A 20,442-nucleotide genomic window follows, 5' to 3' on the forward strand; every position below is an offset into this window, starting at 1 on the left:
CGTTTATTAAAAAAAATGTCTTATTACAATTTTTAAACTTACATTATTGCAAACTTATTAAGATTTGATTTATTTTTAAACACTAGAAGGGAAGTAAAAATGATAGTGTAGGATGAATAAATTGAAATCAAAAATGTTTTAATTTGCTGCGAACTTTTATTAAATGTTAAATATTATATGTAGTTACAATTATTTAATTTTAACACTTCAGACACGAAGAGATGTAAATTTATGTTGATATGGTACTAAAAGGTACATAGTAATTGTGATCTTTTAACAATCTATCCCAAGGCCCAGCCATACAAATGAAAAATGCAAAATTTGCTACAGAAATTTGAACCTACAATGTAGGAAATAGAGTTGATTTTGCATCGTTCAAAAACTGAACGAAACAAAGCAAAAGCAACTCTGTTCCAATCGGTTATGATTTAAATTTCATTGAACTGAATATGTACTATAGGTAGAACTTTGGGCCTTAGGAGGATTTGGCTATAACAACTGCTTTTATGTAAGAGTGATATATTAACGTATGGAAATGTTTACCGTCTATGTATGTACCTATATTTACTAGCACAAATTATGTATTCAATCTGCCAAAGCTTTTCAGTATATTTATATAAACAGATTTTATACGTGTGGATTTTTCATAATCACAAACGATACAATTATGATACAAATACATAGTTTTCTTTATAACAAAAGCTCGGGTTAATTTCAAATACCACAATATAAGCTTTTTCCTAACAAAACGGCGAAACTATAAACCATAATTAAAATAAACAACAATTTCAGTTTTGTACTAATCTCTTTGGAATAATTATGCTAACGCTAAGTTTGTTCATAAAAATAATATTTTATACTTATTGAGTTTCTTTTGCGTAACATAACAATTACAGGCTAAATATAGTACATTTGATACAATATAATAAATTAAACGCTAATTTGAAATAACTAATGAAGTTAAATATTAAAGCTTCATAAAAATTAGACTACTTGTAGCATGAAGGTAACAACATAATTCAAAAATATGAGTTTGGAATGTACATAATATATACATATATGTGACGTTCCATGGCAAAAGGTATCTTATGGCGGCTGGCGCTTAAGTCACATAGCGCCGCAATAATATTGGAGCGGCGTTAATAATAGCGTAAGCGCCAACCGCCATAAGGTACCTTTACCCGTGGGACGTCACATATGTTGTTGTTGTACATAACGTTTTTCATGATAAGTAAGTATGAGTAATTTATAAGTTTGATCAGCATTTATCTACACCAGAGAGCACCGTAAACAAATGTTTAATATAGATAATATGTTAAAATATGCCTAAGTTAAACGTAGATTAAATACTTTCTTGATATACAATTTTGAAAAGAACCTATCATAAAATATAAGTAATTTGGCACTTTTTAACCAATAATAAATAAAGTCTAACATTTCAAGAAACACTTTTACATTCAAATTTCTATACATTAAGAATATTTTAATCTTACACTCGCATTCAAGTAATTATATAGCTATCAAAGTACCTACCCCAAAATTCACTTTTTTCTCTAAAATGTAAAAAAAAAAAACTAAATTGAGCATGACAAAAAATTTGATCAACGGCATTAATTTTTACATTTAGGAACCAGATGCTACAAAGCAAATCTTTTTGTTGCTGGTGGATTTTATAATTTCATTAAAAAACACGTTTTTTATGTAACAATCTACCAATAATATGTGACGTTTCACGGTTAAAGGTACCTTCTGGCAGCTGGCACTTACGTCACATAGCGCCGCGATAATATTGGAGCGACGTTAATAATAGCGTAAGCGCCAACCGCCATAAGGTACCTTTACCCGTGGGACGTCACATATCAACACAATATTGATTAATAAGTTCTCCTAAGGCCGCATATAAGAAAATGCAACTCTGTTCCAATTATAAAATGGTTTAAAATACATTGAAGTAATCAGTACTATAGGTAGGACGGTGGGCCTCAGTAAGCTATAAGTAGCTGAAATAGTCTAAAAAACATTTTCAATAATTTTGGAATGCGCTTGTTTTAACAGAAACACAATAATAGACGCGAATGTAAGACAGGATGGTCCAGCCACCAATTCCCGTGGCAATAAATTACTTTCAAAAAATATCGACTTAGAGATATCATTCAATTCAATCATTTATTCATCTCAGCCTATATATATATACGTCCCACTGCTGGGCACAGGCCTCCTCTCGAGCGCGAGAGGGCTTGGGCTATAGTCCCCACGCTAGCCCAATGCGGATTGGGGACTTCACATACACCTTTGAATTTCTTCGCAGATGTATGCAGGTTTCCTCACGATGTTTTCCTTCACCGAAAAGCGACTGGTAAATATCATTTATTGCGGACAAAATATTATAACGACTCAACTTTCAACTTTTTAATCCAGTACATATAATTGATCATGAAGCCGTTGCCTTAAATTAGGAAGAATCATTTAACAGCTGAAAATTAGATATTTCTTCAATGGAAATGTTACACCAGGCAACATACATCTATATCTAAGCAACATCGGTTATACATCTGAACATTAACGATACACTAAGGCCCACTTGCAGCTCACTAACCCGGGGTTAACCGGTTAAACCGTTAACCCAGTGGTAAATTGTACTGGTAACCATTGGTAACTTCAGGTTTAACCGGTTTATCCGGGTTGGAATGGTGCAAATGGCGTTAAGCAAATTATTGCTGAACAAGCAACCTTTTAAACGCCACATACCTGACTCGACAAAGAAATTTGAACTTTATATTAAAAGAATTTAGGTATATTTTATAGTTCGTTTTTTTAGCATTAGAAATAAGGTAAACAATCTTGATGTGTCTTTTAATTGAAAAACACATTTTAGAAATAAGTTACGGCAAATATGTAACAATTATGAATCTAACACGATCATTTATATTCTTCTGCTTTCATGAGTAATAGTTATTGATTTTTAAAAAGCGTTTTTCAATTAAAAGACATGTCAAGATCGCTTACCTTCTTCCAAGTTCTTTCTAATGCTAGAAAAACGAACTATAGTTGTGTAGCAGATTAGTGGCGGTCTAAAGGTAAACTAAACTATGCACCATAAAGTATTGCGAGATTATAACCGAGCCAAAAACGTAGACAAGTATTGTAAATAATTGACTGTGTCCTTGTCATAATCGACGATTTTAAAAAGTATGAACTTGACATTAATAGGGAGTATTCATGGAATGTTCTGCCGCCAGAGTGCAGCACTAGTGCACATAGTAAAAAATAGAGTAACTTATACATACTAGGCCTTAAACAGTTTTTTGACAAGTTTTCACTATGATGATGCATCAAGGCGGTTTGTTTATAGGTGGCCTACCGCGAAATGCGAAATTTCGTTATCTCTGCCTCTCTATCGATCGAATAGGCAAGAGTAATAGGCAGAAATCGAACTTTCGATTTTCGTGTTTCGCGGTAGACCCTGCGATTGTGCTAGTGACGCCCTCTACGCAGTTTTGCGTAATATTCCCTATTAGGAAACTTAAGAAATATTTGGGTTTTGTGTTTTCAAAAATAGAAAATTTGTTTACCTAATTATTTAGGCCACTAGGGTATAAAATGCTGATGAACACATTACTCGTCTACGTTTTTGCTAAAAATAGTCCGTTTTCATTTTCCAAGGTTCCGTTCCGAGTCTTGTAAATAGTTAGTTTATTGACATCTTCTCTTGTAGTATTTGGAAGTAACAGGCCTGTAATAAAAAACATTATGTTATTTCACTAGACTAGGGACTATAGTTTTTTTATAAATTGCGGAGAAAGCTGCTAAAGTAAAATTTTAAGTTATATCAAAATTCACATATGAGAGGCGTGTTTTCACCTGTCGCAGTAGGTAAGGTAATCTGCAAAATGTAATTCAAGATCAAAAAAAGTAAGACAATGTTGCTACTGCAATAATTTGTTTGTAAAATAGTAAATTCGTTTTGATAAATAATCAGTATAATCACGCTAAGATAATTTATTTATTAGTAATTTTACTCCTACGAATTACAAAAGTACTTTTATTTACTTATATTTACATAAATATAAGACGCGCTAGTAAAAAAGTGGCAGCATTTTCCACTTTTTTTGGTCTTGAATTACTTTTTGCAGTATAGATTATACAACATGGGCACAAAGCGACTCATTCCGAGGAAATATATCGTATTTATTCAAGACAAAAGAAAATCGTATGCAGTGGCAGTTTTTATTGCAGATTTTGGATTTTATTGACAAGTCAAAAGCAGCGCATAAAGTAATAAAGTAAACAAATAATTTGTACATTTTCGGGTAGTAAAGGTATAACATTAATGGCCACTTGCACTATCCCACTAAACCGGGGTTAAGTGGTTAAACCGTTAACCCAGTGTCAAATTGTAACCATGGTAATTCCAGGTTTAACCGGATAACCCCGGGTTAGTGAAATGGTGCAAGTGGTGCTTATTGATTAACTATCTGATCTGTCACTGAACGACCTGACTTACATTATTTGATCATGTAATGTTTTCATCTACCCTCAACTGGAGTAAGAAGCCATTTGAGGGTAAATTTTGTTTACTTTTTTAAAATACCTAAAGTTACAAACTTATCCCAATATCATCGGCGAAACGAAAGCGCACAGACTTCGCTGGTTCGGTCACCTACTCAGAATGGGAGAGGATCGGGCTGTCAAGAAGGCGTTCTTGGGACGACCGACTGGTAGCCGTCCAGTGGGTCGGCCCAGGTATCGCTGGGAAGACAGTGTGGCGGCGGATCTGCTTCAGCTTCGCGTCAGTAACTGGCAGGAAGTTGCGCAGGATCGGGACAGGTGGCACGCTCTCGTTTCGGAGGCCAAGATTCTCTTTGGATCGCTGAGCCAAAATAGTTAGTTTAGTTAGTTAGTTAAAGTTACAAACTATAGTGAAAATTAGTAGTGAGCACCTCACGATGGTGACTCACCTTCAGGGTGGTGACTCACCTTCAGGGTGGTGACTCACCTTCAGGGTGGTGACTCACCTTCAGGGTGGTGACTCACCTTCAGGGTGGTGACTCACCTTCAGGGTGGTGACTCACCTTCAGGGTGGTGACTCACCTTCAGGGTGGTGACTCATCTTCAGGGCGGTGACTCACCTTCAGGGTGGTGACTCACCTTCAGGGTGGTGAATATGAGCCCCAGCTCGCCGTTCTGCACGTCCGGCTCGAGGAAGTCCTCCACGAAGTGTATCTCTGAGCCGAGCTGCAGGATGCGCGCGCGCACCATCACAAAGTGGAACACGGGGGACAACCTTCAGGGTGGTGACTCACCTTCAGGGTGGTGACTCACCTTCAGGGTGGTGACTCACCTTCAGGGTGGTGACTCACCTTCAGGGTGGTGACTCACCTTCAGGGTGGTGACTCACCTTCAGGGTGGTGACTCACCTTCAGGGTGGTGACTCACCTTCAGGGTGGTGACTCATCTTCAGGGCGGTGACTCACCTTCAGGGTGGTGACTCACCTTCAGGGTGGTGAATATGAGCCCCAGCTCGCCGTTCTGCACGTCCGGCTCGAGGAAGTCCTCCACGAAGTGTATCTCTGAGCCGAGCTGCAGGATGCGCGCGCGCACCATCACAAAGTGGAACACGGGGGACAACCTTCAGGGTGGTGACTCACCTTCAGGGTGGTGACTCACCTTCAGGGTGGTGACTCACCTTCAGGGCGGTGACTCACCTTCAGGGTGGTGACTCACCTCCAGGGCGGTGACTCACCTTCAGGGTGGTGACTCACCTTCACGGCGGTGACTCACCTTCAGCGTGGTGAACATGAGCCCCAGCTCGCCGTTCTGCACGGCGGGCTCGAGGAAGTCTTCCACGAAGTGTATCTCAGAGCCGAGCTGCAGGATGCGCGCGCGCACCACCACGAAGTGGAACACCGGGAACAGCTCGTCCATACTCCACAGGTAGCTTTGGCCTGGAATTTTAACAATCATCATTATCATCATATCAGCCGAAAGAGATCTACTGCTGGACATAGGCCTCTCCCAGAAGCTGGATCTTTGCCGGAGATTCTTAGCACCCCTGACTCCGCCAGTGTCCTGACCGCTACCATAGCCAGAGCACCCGGAGTCGCCGGAAACTTGGGGCCGCGGTTTGGTTATGCTTATCATACTGGCACGCTTGGCAGGCGGGTTGGCGATCGCAGTATAATTTACCGTACTTAAGGGATGCTGCTGCTTATGCACCGGTGGACTTGGACGTAGTTTAAGGACATACCCGGGTCCCCATTATAACAATACTACGATTAGAAATTTCAGTAGTCGCCAGTTTAAGGAAATTCAGAAAGCCGGAAATGTTGCTTTCGGCGGTCTTAAAACTCTCAAGTGTTCATTTTCTGGGCGGCTTGAAGAGACTCCATTGTGCCTTCAAAGAGCCGTATCGTCGTCCGGACGATTTTTAGAATAGCAATATTCAAACGGATCGGTTTTTTTGCCGGATAATGCAAACAGGATCGTGAGAACATTACTATAAAAACACGTCCACGAGCGTATATTTCTTTGATTTTCAATCGTAAGAAAAAATAAACATTTACTTTTAATTACTGAAACTAAAAGCAATCGCTGTTTTGTCGGCGAAATTATCAATGTTGTTCGTTGTTCGAGAAAAACGCTAGTGGTCGGAATAGCCCCTATGACGGAATTAGCCATAGCCACATTGACCTTGCACTACTTAAATGGATCAATCAAACTTAAATGGGTCATCGATATCAAACTTTCGTGAGAAATATTTTAAATTCAAGTGAGTGAAACCGTTGTCGTATAAACAATTTACTAAAATGGATCTGCAAAAAACAGGATGTTGCCGTGGGAAAGTACTCTAACTCACCCAGTTCGTGCTGCACGGCTACGGTCATCGTCTGGAACGTCTCCTTGATGACCCTGAGCTTCTCCATGGGTGAGAAGGTGGTTTTCAGCTTCTGCAGCGTCTCTACCGCCTCTTGGAATAATTGTTCTTTGTGCGGCGAGCCGGGGGGAGAACGGTTTGTGTAGCCATTGAAGAATTTCCTGCAAACAGTTTGTTTTATCTTAAGGCCCATGGTCCTACCTGTAGAACTAAATACTTCAATGTAATTTGAACCATTTTCAATTGGAACAGAGTTGCATTTTCTTCTGTTTCGTCCGGTTTTAATGCAAAAGAAATTCAAGCATAATTATTTCCTTCACTATTGATTTCTTATCTAACAGGCATTTTCTTTGTATGGTGGGCCTGGGATGGGGTTATGTACAAAATGCCAATTGATTAGTGAACAAAGCCGGGTGCACGCGCGGTAGTAGAGTGGGCTGGAGGGGTGTAGCACGAACAACTATTCCTAGTATCACTTACTGGTCTATGCCGAGGAATGGCATGAGCCTGGGGTCGGGCTGCTTGTTCCATTTGACCAGTCGTCGCCAGTACAGGTCGTCCTCCCGTTTGTTATGTAGCGCGTATAGCACGAACAGAGCCGGGTGCACTCGCTAGTAGGGTGGGCTGGAGGGGTGTAGCACGAACAACTGTCACTAGTGTCACTTACTGGTCTATGCCGAGGAATGGCATGAGCGTGGGGTCGGGCTGCTTGTTCCATTTGACCAGTCGTCGCCAGTACAGGTCGTCTTCGCGTTTGTTATGTAGCGCGTATAGCACGAACAGAGCCGGGTGCACGCGCGGTAGTAGGGTGGGTTGGAGGAGGGATGCCGCTGATACTACCTCGCTGGAATAAATATTAAAGAAAAACATATACTTGTGATTGATGTGATACATATCAAAATCATAAAAAGAAGTAACAATATTGTGAGATAAAAAAGGAACCATTTATTTTATATATTTGGGAGGAAATTATTAATACGTGTGGTGTCAAAATAAAAATAAAAATGATTAAATCCTTTTGATAAGGTATAACCATTCGATTGATTAAGCCATTTGATAGGGTAACCCTATTGAATGCATGGTCACCCCAGTCCTATCGCGTAGAGATTATAATAGTTAATCGAGATCTAAAAGCAATTATATTAATTATGTGAGTAACCACTATAACAGTTCTGACTTACCTCAATTAAATATATCAATTAAGCAAAAATGTTAGAATAAACAATTCCATCAAATACGCAACCCATTTTAAGGTTCTGTTACCCAATTTATTACAAAGTTCTACCGGTGTACTTTCGTTTGGGCTAAATACCTTTCGCCAAATTTCACTTCCCAACAAACTTATCGCAATAGTTTCATTTCCCAAAGGAACCTTTAGCAAAGTTACACTTCGCATATAATTTATTTGGTCAAATTATCATTTGGCATGATTTTACTTTGTCAAATCTTATTAGGACAAAAACTTATTTAGCAAACGTTTTCCATAACACTCGTTTAAGGCAGGTCGGTGTAGGTACGACGACGAGCGAAGCGAGGAGGAGTGTTAGGTAGAACTGCGACCTTACAGCGCGCGAGCCGAGCGAGCGAAGCGAGCGTGCCGCGGCAGCGGCCGGCGAAGCGCTAGAATCGACTTTTTTATAATAATAAAATTTTACACGTCCCAGCTCCCTTTATCAATCATCAATCTCGTCTAACTCGGCCATTTTAAATTTTAGAGAGTTTATTAAGAAAAAAGTGATTATTCTGTGTTGAACCCTTCTGAGAGCCCTATGTCACTGATGAGGGATAACAGGATACCATCATCATCACCATCATTCTGTGTTGAAACCGCTGTTTTTTTCATTTTCTCAAAAAAATCTATGTCCCAGAAACGGCCGGTAAAATGAAACTTGTCCAAGTAATTATTTGCTAAACAATAACTTGCCAAAAAATACTATTGCTAACTGAAAAAATTGCGATTTGTTGTTTTGCCAAACATTTTTTTGGGAAATGATAATTTGGGAAACATAGTTTGGGATGTGATACTTTGGGAAACGTTTTTGGCCCATTCGTTAGTAAACCAGTTCTACCACATACCCAGTCCATTAAAAGGTATGAATACCCAATTCATGAAAGGCAATTATCACTCACCCATCAATAGGGTTATCACTCTCCGCACCAACTTCCTGGTCCTTACTCCTGAGCACAACCTCAGCGCCCTCCGGCGGCAGCGCAGGAAACAACAACCTTACAACCTGGTATAATCTGTCTGTTATACTCTTTAACTCTTTGACAGCGTGGCTTAGCAGTAGAGGATGTACGCGGACCCCTCCGTAGGTGGTGTTGAAAGCGTTCGTTAGGCTTAGGACTAGTTGGCCGAGGGGGTGGTGGGAGGATTCGCAGGCCTAAAAAATAAAAAAATAAATGTTGATTTTGTAAATATGATGCCAGTGGGGAGACACTTCTGACTTCGGACAAACTCGGCTCCTTTCGGCTCAGCATCGCTCCGAGCAATTATTTGGGTTGACACAACTTGACGTCCTTTTGCGTGCACGACCAAAGATAATTACTTGAATTTTGACAACCCTAAATAGTCGAAAGGGATAGTGCCATAAGTTAAGGGATATCTAGATTCGTTCGACCCTGAATCGCTGTCAAACTTCGTTTTTGTAGGAAGTGTCCTTTCTGTACGGTAGTACTATTACTTATTCTGTCAATTCTGTGGTAGCGCATTGTTAGGTATTAGGCGATTTGGCCTCTAAGAGAGTCTAGTACATACGGCAGATGTCACTAGGTGACACTCTATAGGCCTTACTAAAAACTAAGATGTCGATGATTACTGGCCTACTGCTTTTAGGAATTAGGGGCACTAACACACTAGCGTCTTCCGACCATCAGCGTTTAGTCAACTCTATAGCTGCTGCTCGACGCAGCGTTGGCGCAACTGCTCTACGACGCAATTTTCCATAGACGCCGACGCTTAAAAGACGCTAGTGTGGAGTGGGCCTTAATAATAATAACGTGGTATGTAATATGACCGATAATGTGGTATGGCCTAATAAAATAAGGTCACGTGTGTTACATTTTGTTTGAGCAACTGTCTTTACCATGTATCGTAATTTACTCGTAATAATAGCTAGTTTTGCAACTTACATTATGTAGATACTGCTTAATCTCTTTAAAATCATCCAAATCCAACTTCTTCTGTCCAAATTGAGGTATCACTTCCAAACAATCCACCGACTTTTCAAGTTTCTGTTTAGGTTTTTTCATAGACATCCTATTATGTTTTTCTTTATGCGAACATGATATAGCTACTGCTACATTCTGCCAGATTTTCTTGTTGTCTATACTGTTGGCGGTTCCGTTTCCGAAATGGTTTCCGGTCGGGGTCAGGAGGGTTTCGGAGACGCCTAGACAGCTGAAGCATTGGTGGAATAGTGCATTCCATTTTTGATTTGGTGCGACGCAGAGTTTGCCAAAGGAACTGTTGGAAAACATGTTTACATGTAGTTAATATATAGTTTGGCCAATCAAGGCGGCGGATAAAAAAAGAATGAAGGTTCAACCTTCCGCAGCAATTTTTTTTTAATTTCGCGAATTTTTATAGTGAGGTAGGTGATTGGTTGGTCAGAGTATAATTTTCAGTAAAATATAACCTAGTCTTGTTTCGTGTAGGTAATCGTAAATAGATCTACCTACAGATGTTAATATAGGTATTAAATCATTAGAGTCTGTGCGGAAAGAGAAGAATCGTGGAATGTAAGGGAGGCCATACATTCCACGACTAAGTATTCTCTTTTTTTTAATCTTTTTTTTTTTCATTATAAGGGGTTTTGTCACGCAGTGACGATGTCACCCCCGTAATGAGATCTAATAGTAATAATGATGTAGTAGTGAAGTATTACCTACACCACTACATCACATTTAAATATTGTTTGCTCATCAACCTGGCCTCGTCTGATAGTGGTGACTATTCTCTTTCTGTACAGACTCTACTTACATATTTCATGTGCAAAAACCATTCAAAATTAGGCTAAATATTATGTATCTTTACAAAAAATACACAGTAGTGTGTGTAAAAAGAAATATGAACCGTGTTTAATAATCAGAGCTCGGCAGGGGTGAGCCATTTTGGCGTCACTTATGTCAAGTGTAGATATTAATATAGATACACCTTAGAAAGAAATATTAAAATAAAACTTTATTAATTATAATTAAACTAAAATGACAATGCCTTATGTACAAATAAATTTTAATATTATCATATGGATGGATATACATATTATTTGAAGAGGTTTACTAAAAAAGCTTGCTATAAAATTCATTTGTTTTAATGGCGACGTAAAGATCGTAGCGGAAAGGCAGCCTAAATAAAATAATTTCTGTAGTTATTACATTACACCACATATACCATCGAATGACAAGGCATGTCCATGTTGTGCAAACTCTGAAAACAGCTCACCCCCGCCGAGCTCTGTTAATAATAGCTATAAAATCTAGACAGGATATCCTGTGAAAAACACTAGCAAAGACCAAGACCAATGCATGTAGTTGTAGACTCACTTCCTGAGAATCGTTGCAAAAACCAGTAAAACAGTTTACGCAAAACTGGACTTTATTTTAAGCACTGACAGCTCATTTATGATTAACGCAGAATCGCCATTATAATGCATTATCTTAGAAGGCGAATCACGAATTGTAGTCATTGATCGAACATAGATAAGTCGATTAATTAATCAGCAAATCAGCAGCATCAGAGTATGATGCCGATGAGGGACTCGGGCACGAAGGGTTCCGTACGCAAAAAACCGCAAAAAAATCACGTTTGTTGTATGGGAGTCCCACTGAGATATTTATTTTGTTTTTAGTATTTTTTTGTTGTTACATCGGCAACAGAAATACAACATCTGTGAAAATTTCAACTGTCTAGCTATCACGGTTCATGAGTTACAGCCTGGTGACAGATAGACGGACAGCGAAGTCTTAGTAATAGGGTCCCGTATTTACCCTTTGGGTACGGAATCCTAGAAACCTGGGTGTATTTCCATTTGTCCTCGCCGGGCACAGATGGAAATGGGTGCATTCATATGAATCATTCCCATCTGTACCCGCCTCATGTATGGCGGCAGTCACGTGGGACGTGGACAAATGGGAATACACCAAAGTTTATGTTTCTAATCTGCACATGGTTAGCGTAGGACTTACCTATGGGTCATTCGCTGTGAAAACGTATAGTTTAGAGAAGCAAAAGTTACCGTAACAGCATTAAAATAAAGTCGAAAATTTAACGAAACTCACTTTGGTTTAGGATTCGCCGGCAGCACAGGATTCGAAACGTTCAAGTGCATAGTCGCATTGCTGATCTTAACGCCCTCGGTCCAAGCTCCGTGCAAAGCACCCTCGATCTTATCACCACTGGAGAAGGTCAGGATTCCCTTGCCGGAGAAGACGCCTGCTGAGCGAAACTCGCCCTCGTAATGGGTGCCGTCTTCGAATACCATTACTCCGTGGCCCTGAAAAAAAAAAGGTTTCATTTACCTTCAAATCCCAGAACTTCTTAATTTAATCTTCTTCCCTGTCGTATCGCTCTTAACAGAGCGGTCGTGATCACGTTAAGGCGTCCGCATCGGAAGTAGATAGAGGCGGTTAGTTGGGCATGCCATTTCCGTCAGTAGAAAAAGGCAGCAAGTTTAAAAAACAGGACAAGTCCGAGTCGGACTCGCCCATCGAGGGTACCGTACTTTTTAGTATTTGTTGTTATAGCGGCAACAGATATACATCATCTGTGAAAATTTCAACTGTCTAGCTATCACATCACGGTTCATGAGATACAGCCTGGTGACAGACATACAGACAGACAGTGGAGTCTTAGTAATAGGGTCCCGTTTTGTACGGAACCCTAAAAATGTAGGTGCGAAGGGTTGTCGTCCCCATGGAAATTTTAAATCCAATTTGAATTTCGCGTCTTATTCTGCTGACAAGGTCGGTTTGCTACATTATAAATGTCTCACTGAACCGAGGGAATTTTTATATCTCATTTTAATTTATGCTATCATGTGACGAGCCTTGAGAGACAGAGGTAGCTATTCTGCCTACATGATATCGCGACGGCGAAAGTTGAGGGGTTAAGAATGTTAAGATATGTTATCCTACGTAAATAACGTTCGTATATTTTTTAATTATGGCATTTGAGGGGGTCCAGTCATGAGTCTGCGCGGAAAGAGAAGAGCCGTGAAACACCAATCGTAGGTACAGTGGCGTTCAAAAGTGCATGGACAGATGTCGACCGTAATGCCTTAATATTACGGTTGAAACATGTCCATGCACTTTTTAACGCCAGTGTACATCGACAAACGCCGATCGAAAAGTGAAAATGTATCGGGATGACAGAGGGCCTACCGCGAACCTGTTGCCTCCCTGTCACTCTAACGTACGAATTTACAAGTGCGTCAGAGAGGCAGCACGTCGAGCGTGTTTCGCGGTAGGCCATCTGATGCAACAAAAAGTCACGTGATCACTTTTGCCGTTTTCCATCAACTTAGCTAGGCCTCCAAATTAGAGATGCAACGGATAGTTGTTTGGCCGGATACCGGATATTCGGCCTGACAATCGGCCGAATATCCGGTATCCGGCCGCCGAAAATTCAGCCAGCGAAACTGTACCTACATTTCGGTTTTTCAGGTGCGCCTTCTGCAGGTTTGACCTGTTTCCTAGTAAACGTTCGCGCGGACACATTTCTAGGTTCGAAATGAGTGCACGTGCAAGTCAGTGGAATGATTAAATTGTTTTAAAATAATAAACAAGTATGATTATGACTGTGTCTGTTTCTTAAATTCAATTTGTTTACTCCGAACTCAAGCAATGTTACTATCCGGTATCCGGCCGGATAGTCTGCCACTATCTGGTATTCGGCCGGATAGTAACCGGATATCCGGTGCATCTCTACTCCAAATCCTTGTGTTAGGTACATGCTAATACGTTCTACTAACGTTGTACATGAAATGATCTCTGATTAGTACGGTTAGAAAATGACGCGTAATATTGTCGCGGCGCTCCTGTGATAAACCTACAGTAAGCCTATAAGTATCTGGTGGTCTAGCATAAGTTGCGTTTTCGCGCGCGAGTCCATACTTGAAGTCGCGCTTGATGTATGGAGATGCTGGACGGTCTGTTATCTATCCTGTTGTCACATTGTGTAGGTATAATAACATAAGGAGACTATTTTATTTTATACCCAACACATTAATTCCTAATTGATACGAACGTTAATTGCACTTCCAGATTATGTAGTTCAGAAAACACATTAGCAGTAGTAATATTACATGTTTCTTACACAATATTATTAAAACCAAGCTACATTCTGAATAAGGCTAGTCAACTTTTCTCTAATCGTTTTCTATGAACCTCCTAACCTATGTTTATGTAGTGGATACTACTTTCGTATTGAAAATTTATAACTGGATGCGTAGCCAACGTGCCAATCGTTAATGCTCCGTAGCGTATCGTATAGTCATCCTCTATCACTTTTCCACACTAGTGCGATAGTGACAGTTGCGTATCGTTCGCTACGGAGTGATAACGGTTGCACGTTGGCTACGCACCCTGACCATGTACCTACTTGTGACCAGAATTGAACCTACGAATGGACCGTTAACAGTGGACAATGGTGGTGACTTGCTCTAGCCTCGTGCCGGCCAATGTACATTAGGATGTACACTCAGTTTCGATGGAATGTCAACCTTAATTAAAAAGAAAGTAGGTAGCATTTCATTTGTCTCGTAAAATTTTCGAACAAATGAAAATGAACCCAATTGAAAATACAACAAGATTCTAATTTCCTTGGCTATAATTTTTTATGGTGGGCGGCACGAGGCTAGAGCGAGCAATCGTAAATCTACCTATACAATTTCGATGCGTCAAATATTCACTTCAGAATTAGAAGATCAGATTCAAGGAAGTTTACCTATTAGATATTGTATTGCTTCTACGGTAGGTATTCGTGCGCGAAGTATACAGATTAATTAATTGATTTTAGCCAATAAGTAGCAAGTGGATCATGTCCTACCCTACCCTTTATACATTTCATCGGCTAAGACTCAGCGGTCGGCAACCCGCGGCCCGCCGACCTCTCGCTTGCGGCCCGCGAGCCTCCCTGGCTATTTTGTATGTAATACTGACGAACGACATTGTCTGCTAAATAGTCACAAATATTACCAAAGTGCGGCCCGCGTCAACTTCGTTAACTATTATGTGGCCCTTGGCTGCTAAAAGGTTGCCGACCGCTGGGCTAAGTCGCAAACCTCCTAACTAAACTGAAGGAGATAAGGGTTTTGCGACTTTAGCGCAAAATACCTAAAGAAACCTTTGATTCGACATAATAGGTTTTTGCAATTTAGTCCACGGCATAAAATTCTAGGTTCTGAAAAGTTAGGAGCAACTGACAAACAGAATTATAAGTACTTGTGGTGACGTAACTTATAAAGAATGTAGACTTTGGCTTCTGCGTAATTTCATTAACTAATTTAAATATTTCGCAGGCGTATGAATGAATAATTATCTAAAATTATCTTTAAGTATTTATCGTGTTAACCCAACATTATCATAATTCTCATATTATTGAAAGTCAAACAGCACGGCCTCGCGCCGCACATAAAGGTTTCAGATAAAAAATGAGCAAATAAGAGAAATGAAATGCGCAAACTTAAACAAGCGAGGTCTTACCGTTAAAACATCTTGCATAAACAGTCCTTCATAATAAATTCCGTCCAAGGTCACAATTAGGCCGCATCCATGTTTCTTATTGTCGCTCCAACTGCCCAAATACTTCTCTCCCTTCCCGATGTCATCCATGACCCCGTATCCATGTTTAACCCCATTACTCCACTCCCCAGTGTAAATAGTAGCGTTGGACGATGTGAAATCGCCCTGCTTTTTAACCCCATGGCCATGAGCTAATCCGTCTTTGAAGTATCCCTCATAAATATCCCCATTTATGAATTTTAGGACGCCGTAACCGTTCTGGAGGTTGTCTTTCCATTGGCCTTCGTAGATTCCTGCAAATTTACAGATATTAAATGTTACGTAAACTTTATCTTAGCGTGACTCACGTAGATAATTAGGGTTTTATTTTGCTTGGATGAGAAGAATCCGCTTATTATATAATCTTATTATATAATCGAGTGTTTTAGGTAAAAAGACCAGGTACCGAAATAATTAAAATGTTATTATGGGTTGAGTGCGTGTATCTTCCCTATCTGAGTAAGGAGGGTGGCGAGAAAAGTGGCTCTACCCCGATTAAATCTGTGTATTTTTAGGGTCTAGCGGAATGAGGGATATACCATCACGCTCCGTGATTGTTGCGCCATTTAGTTTAGGGTCCTAGCTATACGGACTAGCTATATACGGAACATAATTTGGGGAAAACAGTGTCAAGTAAGTTGCCATGACTTGACAGGATAGCTAATTGCTCAAACTTAAAGCAATCGCGTTTTTAGAATCATACCATATTCCGCGGCATATTGTATTACCGTATTTGTTCATATAACTCACCTAATCCAGGATCTTCCATCTTCCCGTGGCCACACAGCGCGTTCAGCTGAAACTGCCCCGCATACAGCTTCCCATCCGGCCACTCGATCTTCCCACTGCCATGCAACTTGCCGTCCAGCCATCTCCCCTGATACTTCGCTTCTTTGAAGAACGCACCTTTGCTGGAAAACGTGTGACTAGCAGTTCTGATCGCTGGAGGTTTGAACAAGGAATCCTTGTTCAAAGCTGACTTGATTGAGGAATTCAGAGCATGAATCCACTCAGTCTTCTCCTGCTCTGAGCTTGTACACACAGACAGCACTTCCTCAGGAGTTGTCAGCTGTATTACGTTGGCTAGCGAGTCTGTGTTCGGAACAGATTCTACCCAAAGCGTTATCAACGGGTGAACGTTCACTGTGCTCCCATTTACGTGAATGAACAAGTCGTTAAACAACACGAACCAGTGAGACGAAAACCTTCCAGGGTTCACTAAGCTAAGCTGGCGGGACTTAGATTCACGGACTAAACGGCGTTCAGGAGTCCTATACTGGTCTAAACTTTTCCCTACAGTTTCCCAGAAAAGTTTCGTCCCATCGGCCTCTTTCCGTTTCTTTTCTTGCTCCTCTATTAATAAGTCCATTGAGGAGAGGACTTTTTTAAACCTGTTGTCTATATTGCTCATGTCATCTAGATCTATGTCGTGTTTGTTGTTTGCCTTATTTCGTAACAAAGATTGAATAATGCATCTGTGTGAGCTCAATCTCGTTAGGGGTTGCACGAACGCGAGTGCTACTATGGCTTCGAGCGTTTTCTTATTATTCTTCTGTTTATTCGATGGCAATTGATCACTAAATAAATTGTATATACTTGATGGGACATCAATAACATTGTTAATTTGAGCAAACCCACCAATAACAATCAAATTGCTTATTGCTAGATAATACTTTCTGTACAAATAAATATATTCTTCTAAATTTTTGATTAAAGAAATATCACATTCGTTTATATGCTTCTCAGCATACTGCCACATTGATAGAACATTCAGGGCATTAATATTTAATATGTCACTGTAGATATCACAAACAGTTTCATACACATTGGAATGTAGGATGATGGCTTTACTTTTCTTCAGAAAAGGCTTAACTAGACAATGATATATCAAGAGCATTTCTTCTAAATATTTTTGAGCAATGGAGAGATCCCCAAATCCAAGGCTGGGCTGCAACCTGTTGCACTCTTCAAATGTTTGTATTGAACAGTATGTTATGTTATCAGATGACAGTATTAGTGAATGGTAGCACATATTTTGGGGTTTATTTAAACAACTTTGAGGTTTATTTAGCTTCACAAGTTCAACATCCCCATTTTCAGTGACATCATTCTCTTCTACAGGCATTTTGTATAAATTCTCTATAGTTTTTGTATAACCATCTGTATGCTTACCCATGTATAAAATGTGTCTGTTGTGTGTGTAGGCCAGTGTATGGTGGTCTGTTGCCATCATGTCTCTAATTCTGTCACCGCCAGAGATTTCAGTGAACTGTTTAGGGCCACTCTTGTCCTCTCTATCATCAAAACTGACTTGGTGAAAGTGATTGTAGCCCCACATGAAGAGTCTGCCATCTAATGTCAAAGCTGCACAATGCCATTTGCCACAAGACACTTTCTGAAGCCCGAAACCAGATAGGGTCATGACAACCATTGGCTTCAGTCTTTTGACTGTGTCTCCGACTCCAAGCTGCCCGTGAGATATGTCGCCCCAGGTCCACAGTTCAGTTGCCAGGATATTCCTTCCTAATTTGGACATGTTCTTTATGTTTTCACTTTTCCTCACACCTTCAAACTCCTTCTCACTGCTGATTGTGCTAGTGGAGAACTGGAGATCTTCAAGATGGCAATCAGATGTGCAACTGTACATGAGGGAGTTAATCTCCTCATGTTGCAATCGCATTTGGAGTTCCACAGCCTCATTGTTATCACTGCTGCCGCTCACATGCCTTGAGAGTGTTACTACTTTATCCCCTACTGTTTTGACACCTTCATAAACAAAATTTGTTAGGTTGGAGACATTTTTTTTAATAATTCTTGTAGGTTTTTCAGTGTATTCAACAAGATAATCCTCTCCTGCTGAAACCCATGATAACTGTTTACTTAGAAATTGCTTGGCTGCATCTGTGTTTATAAAAATATTGTTAAGTTTTTCTTTACTTTCTTCTGAGGCCTCATTGTCTAAATCAGTTTCAACCTCGTTGCTCTTATTTTCATCCCCAATTTGTTCTGGTTTTACTTTATCAGGGGCTTTTTGATTTGAATTTGTTTTAGCTATTTTAGATTCTTCGGACGAGGGACTAGAATCTTCTGTAAAACTATGAGCATCTATGTGGACATCAGTTTGTGGGGCTGTGGTGCTGCTGGAGTCTTCACTGGACTTATTGAGCTGGACTCCAAGGGGGCAGGTTTCGGACAGAGATGGCACAGAAGCTGGGGATGCTAAACCTATTGATGTTTGACATTGTGAGCAATTTGATGCAAACACCTCCTCATCATCATTGTCACTGTCCGTGTCACAGTTGTCAGATTGACGAACATTTTTCCTAGCTATTACGGCTGCGAAATCATCACCTATAGAAGCACTGTACACTGTCCTGCCATCAAAAAATGGCACTTTCTTTATGCTAGTGGACTCCAAACCAATTTGGGGCATAACACCAGAGCCCCATAGCTGCCCCTCGCTGCTGATGAACAGCTGTCCAAAGTCACTAGTCACTACATTACGAAACTTTACTTTTAAACTGGAACTTTTGAAACCGTGGGGGCAACACTTCGCATCCTCCCGGACGACAATTTCTTCTTTATTTTCAAACTTAGAATTGGTCTTGTACAACCTCCCGTGCACGTCGATAATGTAAAGGGTATCATTGTGGTGTGATATGTCTATCGCTGATATACCGCTAACTTTGCTAAAGTTTAGACAATCGTCTTCAATGTTACTATGATAGAGGCCATGGTCATTGCCAAGAACGATCACTTCCGGTCCTAGAGAACACAGTTTCACGATTTTATCAGGAACCTGGTTAGATTCTGAAAACGTACAAGCTTTAATTCCCTTCCAAAACTTATGTGGACTCATAATTTCCTTTCTTCCACTAAACACATGTAGACGAGATTCTTAAAACATTCTGTATTCCGATTTCACAAAACAAATATGAATATTTTAAACTTCCACTTCATTCTATTTATTAGGTCAAAGAACACATTATTATTGCAATTATTATACTTTTCAATGGAATAACAACATTATTGTGACTTGATTTATTTATCAATTTGATGGGATGATTGGTGGGGGTTTGACTTGACTTGACATTTAAGACAATAAAGCTAGCACACATGACATAAAATAGGGCCCAACCTTTTCTGTTCTCTTTCACGACGCAGCAACTAGTATCATTTCTCTCTCCTCGCTCTTTTAAAATGCCGTTTGTCAAAAAAGGACAACCATACTGTTGACAAGGTGGACTTCAAATCAAGTGTTGCCTTTCTTGATGCGCCCAGGCTGTGTATGTGTGCGTAAAAGCGTATATGTGTGCTCTTTTAGGGATGTAAAAAGTCGATTTTAATCATGTTATATATCGATAAACGCTACACAGCTGAACGAAATAGCGATTAATTGAAGCTTCAATATCTTCGTTAAACATAAACATAATTGAAATGCTAATGGATAATGAATATATTATAATATAATAATATAATTCAATTATTGCGGAACACCTATTTTAGGAGGTATTTATGTATTTTAATTAAATATCTGAACTTTCCCTTGGTTCCCTGCTGGGGCGTGACTATAAAATTGTGATCTAATAACCACAATAAAGAATAAAAGCGTTTTTGGTCATTTTAGGTATCGTTAAGCCTTTGAAGTAAAATTAAAATTGCAAGAAATGTCGATAGTTTATCGATATGACTTTATCGACATGGCTACAGCAACGTGGGCCTCTTTGTTAATCGTACACTAAACAAAAGTGGCAACAGTGACAGCTCGCTGAGACACCGTCTTTATA

General features: G+C 39.9%; 1 protein-coding gene across 1 annotated transcript; it reads right to left on the reverse strand.

Annotated features, from left to right (window-relative positions):
• Nucleotides 1–136: 136 nt before the first annotated feature.
• LOC134663489 (alsin) lies at nucleotides 137–19,735 on the reverse strand. Its single transcript, XM_063519860.1, has 9 exons — nucleotides 16,406–19,735; nucleotides 15,578–15,909; nucleotides 12,155–12,369; nucleotides 10,007–10,340; nucleotides 9,005–9,258; nucleotides 7,542–7,718; nucleotides 6,857–7,035; nucleotides 5,782–5,945; nucleotides 137–3,733 (listed from the first exon to the last, which is right to left on the reverse strand). Exons 1-9 carry the CDS (start codon nucleotides 19,512–19,514, stop codon nucleotides 3,689–3,691), a joined length of 4,809 nt encoding a protein of 1,602 aa, XP_063375930.1. The 5' UTR covers nucleotides 19,515–19,735; the 3' UTR covers nucleotides 137–3,688.
• Nucleotides 19,736–20,442: the final 707 nt, after the last annotated feature.

This window comes from Cydia fagiglandana, chromosome 4, assembly GCF_963556715.1.
Source record: "Cydia fagiglandana chromosome 4, ilCydFagi1.1, whole genome shotgun sequence".
NCBI lineage: Eukaryota > Metazoa > Arthropoda > Insecta > Lepidoptera > Tortricidae > Cydia > Cydia fagiglandana.

Excerpts from the sequence above, each read along its gene's own strand:
- LOC134663489 (XM_063519860.1), bottom strand. The coding sequence starts at position 19,514 with ATGAGTCCACATAAGTTTTGGAAGGGAATTAAAGCTTGTACGTTTTCA. Across the intron at positions 5,946-6,856 it reads AGCCGTGCAGCACGAACTGG|GCCAAAGCTACCTGTGGAGT; the intron begins GTGAGTTAGAGT and ends TTAAAATTCCAG. Across the intron at positions 3,734-5,781 it reads TCATGTTCACCACGCTGAAG|GCCTGTTACTTCCAAATACT; the intron begins GTGAGTCACCGC and ends TTTTTATTACAG.